Here is a 7767-nt window from a genome sequence, read left to right on the forward strand (position 1 = left end):
TCATTTGAATCAGGTGTGTTGCAGCAGGGACGGATGGAAAAAAGGCAGGACAGCGGTCTCGAGGAACAAGATTGAAGGTCCCTACTTTAGACCATATCTATTAAAAAAAAAAAAAAAAAAAAAGCAAGGTGTGGACTAAAAGATTTAGAGAAGATTTGGAAAAGACTTTTGTAAAACCATCATCTCACACCTGCTAACATTCAAAGACATGTTATAGTTTTTAGTCACAGCCTACCTAGTCTCAGACTAAGATTTTACAGACTGAATTTTGCAAGGTCACACTATTTACAAGACTCCAGCGTTTCCCCTTCATCCATGCTGCTCTAGTATTGTGTACAAAGTTTCCCGTTTGTGATTTTGTTTGAGCTCATATATTTGTTGTGTCATGTCATCACACAGATTGAAAGATATCAAACACGTTTGATATTGTCATAAGGCCAAGACTCGGAAAAGACTGATCTAAAACAGCCGAGATGACCACTTTTCACGAAACGATCGAGATGACGGGAGTGCGCTGTGACTCCAGTCAAACTTCTTTCTGACTTTCAGATTTTAGTCTGAGAACGTGAAAATCGTTAGGTGTAAGACCAACATAGTAGTAGTCAGTAGTGCGGGCCGAAAAGTTACCGCCAAACAACTTTCAGTACTGTATTCATATAAACATTTTCTACTTTACGTTGTACCTTTTTTGTAGATGTAACGATACATGGCCTCCACCTCAGCGGTCTCCTGAGGAGTGGGCTTCTTGGCTGCGGCAGCAATCCAAAGACGGCCGCGGTGGGATGTGTACCAAGTTCGGCCTTCAACTCTATAAACAGTTGCACGTGTTTGAATCATACTTTGAAACATTCCATTTCTAGCGAGTGATCAGTACTACATTTTTAAACTCCATACCTCTTGATGCCTTTGACAAGCAGTGATGCCCATGGTTGGTGCATGCTCAGACACCAGCCACCGTCACACATTTCCTGTAGCTCTTTGTCTTGGAGACGCAACTTGGACCGCTCTCCTCCTTTACTATCCTGTGCCAAACTCTGTCCTTTTATCATGTTCCTTTTGTTGTTTTCTCTGCTGCCAACATCTACCCACTACAAATATAAACAGGACAAATGAACACTCAACACTGGGTTCACAATTTGTATAAAAGAAGTTGCAAAGAAGCCCATCTGGAGAAAACAACCATTCAACAGTGTCGTCTGTGCTCACTTTTCAGATTTTGCTCAATTGTACACTTGTACTTGCTTAACAGACTTTGTCTTAACTTCACTGTCTCTGTCCATTTGACTATTGTAATAACTAAAGCTGGTGCCTTTGAAAGAGGGAATAGTACTGTACTGAAAATCAAACCAAGCTTTTCTGCGCCGTATGTTTAAGATGGGGGTAAACTATATCTACTGTGACAAATGCTGTCTGATCAATTTGAGGAAAAGGGAATACGATGAAATACAGACAGGAGAACTATCGAGAGTTTAATTTCAGCCAAGTCCTGCATCTCTAATTGCTTCATTAGGATGCCTGAGTGGGTGCAACATCAACCCAGGATATGAGCTTACATGCTTTGGGCATGTCATGTCATGATCCTGCCAAGCCTTTCTGGGAAATTGGTTATATGGGAGATGGACACAAAAAATGTTAAGGCATTCTGTGTCACACATTAGTAAACTTGCATAACAGCACAGCCAAATGAAAATGGATGCAGAAAAAGCACTTCGTACCTACTACAAGAAAGCGTTGAAACAAAAATGAAAATGTAGAGACAAATGACAGACACAAAATAACACATACGACATTATTACCTCTGGTAAGTGAGATGACAAATAAATGTTTTTTTATCAGGACTTACATCTACGGGTGCCTCTGAAATTGCATGGAGACATCTGCTACTTCTTTTTCGCCAATAATGCTGATTGATTTATTCGCTGCAAATAATTGTCAACCTTTTTTCTATTATATTTTCAAAGTTATCAACAATGGGTTCACAATTACTCTTCATTCACAAGTCCAGTTAAGGAAGTGTGGCCCATGTCTTGTCCTATGTGTTGTTTCTAAAACAAAGAAAGGCAGACTTCCTTTGAGGAAGTCTATGGGAAAACAAGGAAAGAGGTAACCATAGAGGTGACGTACTGCATACTATGTACAGTAGTGATGTCACGATATCCAAATGTCACAATACGAAAATATCACGATATGAACCTCACAATACGATAATTATCCCAATATTATGGGAAGGATGGCATGGTACACCAGTACTTACTGCAGCTCAAAATGTCGCATCATTATTGAATAACAGCAGAGACATTTCAATGACATAAATATTCCCAAAAATCAATGTAAGTATTATTCAATTTAAAAGAGATGGTCTGTGAATCAAGTGCAGATCTAAAATATTTTTTCTAGAATATCGTCAAATTATCGTTAGAGTTTTTTGAAAAAATACAGTGATATTTTTTTTTTTTTGCCCGTATTGCCCACCCCTACCTCAATGTATATAAATGACCTACAATGACCGAACACCTAATATTGTGGCACTTAAACTCCACTACTAAACTAAGCACCAGAGGGTGCTGGAATTGCACAAATGTTAAACAACTTGGGCTTTTAAACAGATTTGCTGCTATTATATCGCAATATCACGATATTGTGACATCCCCAAAAGTGAAAAGTGACCTACTTCCGGTGCTCTCTGTCTTATGTTGGGGTTGACCAGCTCTCTGAGGTTCTGTTTTCCACCTTGTCTTTTATACAATGGGGATTTTGCCGCAGAGTCAATGTTCATTGCTTGGAGGGTCTCATCTAATCTGCATGGATAAAATAGATGAGAGCGGGGTGTTGCCATTGACACTTTAAAGCATGAGAATCACGACTGAATGGTGCCACCGCTTCTTGCTCACCTGTTGTAGTACTCGTTCAGGTTGTTTCCTTCATCAAGGACTTGTCTACCAGCAAAATCCAAGGTGATTTTCCGATCTTTACGTGACGCATGGCGAAGTTCATGCAGCTCCTCTTCCTTTTTCCTTAGCTTGTCACGCTCAGCAGTTGACAACCATTGGTTAGATTCAGTGGCAAAGTAATCAGACTCATCATCAAGTACCTGAGTTCTCTTGACGCTGCACATAAAACAGTAGCACGGTGTTACATCAAGTTTTTGTGATCCCGATAGGACTGAAACTTACAGTGCAACTGTTTAGTTATGTTACCTGGTTCGGTCATATTCCAACAGTTTGTCTTTGTGCTGGACAGCCTTCTCTAAACCAGCTTTCATCTTGGATTCTTGATGTGCCAGGTAATCTCTTTCACCACAATCTGCCGATTAGGGACGGAAAAAGTCACTGAAAAAATGCGCGGCTTATACTGTAGCTCACACGTTACGGTAGCGCTAACCACAGATTCTCACCTCCCATTAGCTTCTTCCTTAGTTTCTGGCTTTTGTTCGAGTCTCTGAGCAGAATCTCCTGTTCCTCTTTGGTGCAGACCTGGACCAAAGAAATGTGTATTAAAATACAGATTGACTGTGGATTATCAAATACAGGTGGGAGGGGGAACCAGGAACAAAAATTCTTGTACCAGGCTACCACAGAAGAGACACGGTCCGGATCCCTCTTGCTCGCATACAATGCGACCACAGCTGATGCAGTTGTTGATGAGTCTGTGCTTCTGAGCAAGGCACTCACAGCTGTGTCGGCCGGGTAGTACAACCGTCAGCTTGTCCTGGCCCTCTTTAGCATAAAGGTTTGTGAACTTGTTTTTCTTCTTTGTTGAAGAAGTACTGGTGCTTTCTTGAACCTGTGGGTGAAGAAAATAAAAACAATAATAATTCCATATAATGCCACGCCACGATGGTGTTGTATCCAGATCATGATAAATACTCAATATGTATACTGACCCTCAGCAGATCCATGGGCGTTTTGACAGCATCTGGCTCAGGCTCCACGTGACTCACAGTCAACAACTCTTGTTTGTTCCGACCCTTACGTTTAGACTTCTTCTGGGAATCTTTGGTTACGTCTTGGGAGTCTAATTAAGGAAAGTAATGTAAATTAAGGCCCAACCGATTAAATGCGTGGATTATAGACCTTTTAACATCTATAATCATTTATTACCAGTAGCCTATACAGAAAACTATATCAAAAAGATTGATTCCACCATGTAAGATGTGTAGCAGCTAAATAAAGTCACTCAATAGTTCTGTCAATCTGTCGATTGTTTGTTTTTCATTTATTCATTTTATTGTGGATTACTCTCAAAATATATGTTTTATGAACAAATAGACTAGAAAATGACCATTAATCTCATGTCATTTTTAATGGTAAAATGTTAAATTGAGATATGGAGGGGACCGACACAATTTCTTTTATGCATGATATATTTTTTGAATTAAAGTGGAAGTCAACCCAAACATATTTTTTTCAAGAATATGTTCCCAGAAGTCCCACTAATTGAAACACGGCTTTCTGAATAATTTTGCGTTTGTGGAATATAAATTAAGCAGCAAAATGCACTTGTTTTTAGCCATCTCTGGGGGCGGCCATTTTGTCTTGTCGACTGAAAATGACATCACAAATGTTCACAACGACCAATCACGGCTGACCTGTTTTCTGAATCTGAACCGTGATTGGTCGTTGTGAGCAGTTGTGATGTCATTTTCAGTTGACAGAAGACAAAATGGCCGCCCTCAAAGATGGCTAAAAATGAGTGGATTAACATTTATTCCACAAATGCAATATTTATCAGAATGCCCCGTCTCAACTAGTGGGCTTGCATATAACATATTCTTGAAGAAAAAAAAAATGTTTGCGTTGCCTCCCCCTTTAATAGGCCAATTAATCAGTAATTTGTTTTTTTTTTCCCCTGCCAAATATCGTAATCGGCAACAGCCTCAAAACTATATATCGACTGGGAAGTATTATAAATTGAATATTTCAGAGATTATTTACTCATCTTGAAAAATATGCCTGCCCACCTGTTGCAGACATTGAGGCTTTGATGAGGAAAAGACCAGCTGTATCTCCAGCCTGTCTTTGAGTCTTCTTCCACCTCCAGAGGAACTCTTCAATGAACTGTCCTTTCTTCCCATCTGTGCCCTGGAGAAGGTCACCCACATACTCCTCGATCTCTTCAGCTTTTTCAATGGATATAATGTATCTAAACAAGAGGATGGCATACCTTCAATTGACAGTAACATCATACTTTGACTGTGCCCCGCCCTTTTGTCAAGGATGATTGCATTTAATGTCTGGAAATCATATTTCTTGCATCAACAATGTTTTGAGAATATTGTATTGTTTTTCATAGAAATGCACACATTCCGTTTTACAAATACAATTTTAAACCTTCAATTGATAACAGGACATTCAATAATCAATACTAGTTTAACAATAGACTGTCCATATGAGATCAAATTGAATTGTGTATGCATGAGCCTCACTTTAAGGGAAGACTACACAATTTGCTAAGTCAACATAATAACTTTAGGCCTATTTCTGTCAACAAACACCTGTTCGCTTTTTTAAAAACTGTATTTCAAACCATTTAATTAAATATTACTGAACTTCAAATCCCTCTCCAAAACACACCAGTTATTAAGTGGCTTTTTTCTTTAGTTATATGTTGTGTTGGCTTTATTCTTGTTTCTGTTTTTATTCTTGCTGTCACTGTGTCGTCTTTCCTTTTGAAAAGGGTATTCGAGTGTCCAAAAAAAGCGCTTTGTTACATTGGAGCTGCAACAAATATAATAAAATAACAGGACAGAAAATACAGTGATCAATACATATTCATCTTTGACATCCTAAATAATTCTTCAATTTAAATTCAATGACTGATATGATATGCTATATGAATAAATTACCAAACAATTAAAATCAACTGGTTCTTACTTATTATCTGGAGATCGCAACTACATCACTGGCATATTCTTTTTATCTTAAACCAAACTAAAGATTTATGAAGTGAGTTCAACTCATGAAGTGGGTAAAGGAAAGTTCCGTGTCGTTACATTAGAAGAAATAACGTTAGCTCGTACGCTGGCCTGCTTGCTAACAAATTTAATGAAAGGCTTTCATAACAGTAACGTTGACAGAAAAAGTACCAATCAATACATATTTTGTCAAAACAATCACAGTCAAACTACTATATAATTTTTATCTAATCACATTATTCTGCCAAGCTAGCTTGACATACGAATGTCAATCTCCGCTTCAGACAAGCAGCAAGTCATTTTAAAGCTTTCTTACTTGACAATATCCTCGGATGCCTCCAGGCCAAACTTGTGTTGTAACTGCTCTAAACACCACCGCAACAAATCGTCTGCCATTTCACCACGACAGTCTTTATTTTTACAGCTCCAAAATAGCTTGGCAAGCAAAGTCGGAGCATGGATGTGTTTACAACCGGTTGGATTAAAGGGAGACACACAACATTTACGGTGCAGCACGGAATAGCTTCCTGAAGAAAAAATGCACGACTGGATCAGTTCCACACAACGAAATCAAATTCAAGGGAAGGGTCAAGAGACAACTAGAACCTATTTGTTGCACCCAATAGATGGCAGCACACAAGCACAGTGGCATTTGTTAGTTTTTTACTCTCCACTACCAAAAGCACAAGAAGGCTTAACCATGGTCCTGCTGTGCGTCCGTCAGTAAAAGCAACACTTAACACTCTAAATTGTCCTTAAGTGTGGTTGTGAGTGTGATTGGTTGTTTGTCTTTGTGTGCCCTGCGATTGGCATGCAACCAGTTCAGGGTGTCCCCCACCTGCCCAAATACTTACCTCACGTATTAATAATTTCTTACGTACCTGCGGGTAGAAAGCAAAGCGTGGAGTCTGTTGCTGAAATGCACGGATGCAGTCAGTGATTAGGGCGCTGACAGCTGATGAGTACCAAAATTCTCAAAATATCAATACTCTCTCTTTATTCTGCACATTTCCTCTTCTTGCGGCCATCCACTTCTTCTATGACAATCGCAGCATACTTGTGTGGATCAATAAAAGCATTACAGGACTATTTGCGTGCAAAGCAGTGTTGTTACCAGGATGCCAAGTGTAGGTGGGCATTAGTCTTACCTGGGGGGGGGGGGCAAAAAAGTGCTACAAAGTTCAAGTAGGTCAAAATCCAGCGTAGGGCTACTGCACCGTGTTTTGTTTTCTCCTTAATTGAGATAACTGTTGTTGTGATTTGGGCTAAACAAATAAAAGTTGATTTTATTTTTATTTTTTATATCCACTTTATCGGAACTACATCGAGTTTTCTTTGGGTGGGCAGAGCGTGTCCGTGGTTGGGCACTGCTTAACCATGCATATGCATATAAAGTTACAGTGTGGAAAAAACAACTTTTGTGGCATCGATTTATTTGAGAATAGTGCTTTAATGAAGTTCCTTCATCTTCATGAAGCAAAAGTCAAAAGCAGATCTCTTTCTGGCCCATCGGATAACAAACTGTATATAACTTTGTGGGTGTAAAAAATGGACCTCATTTAGGGTCTACATGCTGCCAGAGACTGTAACTCCTTTACTTAACTTTGTTTTTGCTGTGAAGTTCCTATTGTAAAAAAGTACACATAGAGATGCACAATGTTCTATATGGATACAATTGGAGTAAAACAATGTTCATATAAAACAACAATACACATTTAAACATCAGGTCATAAGAATGGGCATTTCCATACGCAGAGATGGGTAGTAACACACTTTTTTGTTTACAATTGTAATATAAAACGCAGAGGCTGGTAAGTAAAATGGTATACATCTAAATGTTTGCTCTGTCATAG

The 7767-nt window shown here is 39.0% G+C and overlaps 1 protein-coding gene across 3 annotated transcripts in view; it reads right to left on the reverse strand.

Moving 5' to 3' along the window:
* The window catches only part of trip4 (thyroid hormone receptor interactor 4), a 78135-nt gene extending 71673 nt beyond the window's left edge, over positions 1–6462 (reverse strand). For all 3 annotated transcript variants that reach the window (XM_086026924.1, XM_086026923.1, XM_086026922.1), the window contains exons 1-10: positions 6231–6462; positions 4961–5142; positions 3884–4014; positions 3565–3783; positions 3395–3473; positions 3198–3303; positions 2892–3107; positions 2672–2798; positions 895–1088; positions 684–808 (exon numbers count right to left, since the gene is read on the reverse strand). In XM_086026924.1, the coding sequence (XP_085883050.1) occupies positions 684–808; positions 895–1088; positions 2672–2798; positions 2892–3107; positions 3198–3303; positions 3395–3473; positions 3565–3783; positions 3884–4014; positions 4961–5142; positions 6231–6310 (1459 nt within the window). In that variant the 5' untranslated portion in view covers positions 6311–6462. The remainder of the gene's footprint in view (positions 1–683; positions 809–894; positions 1089–2671; positions 2799–2891; positions 3108–3197; positions 3304–3394; positions 3474–3564; positions 3784–3883; positions 4015–4960; positions 5143–6230) is intronic.
* Between the last annotated feature and the right edge of the window lie 1305 nt (positions 6463–7767).

The sequence above is a fragment of the Filicampus tigris genome, chromosome 3 (genome assembly GCF_054856515.1).
Source record: "Filicampus tigris isolate MCC_2025a chromosome 3, RoL_Ftig_1.0, whole genome shotgun sequence".
NCBI lineage: Eukaryota > Metazoa > Chordata > Actinopteri > Syngnathiformes > Syngnathidae > Filicampus > Filicampus tigris.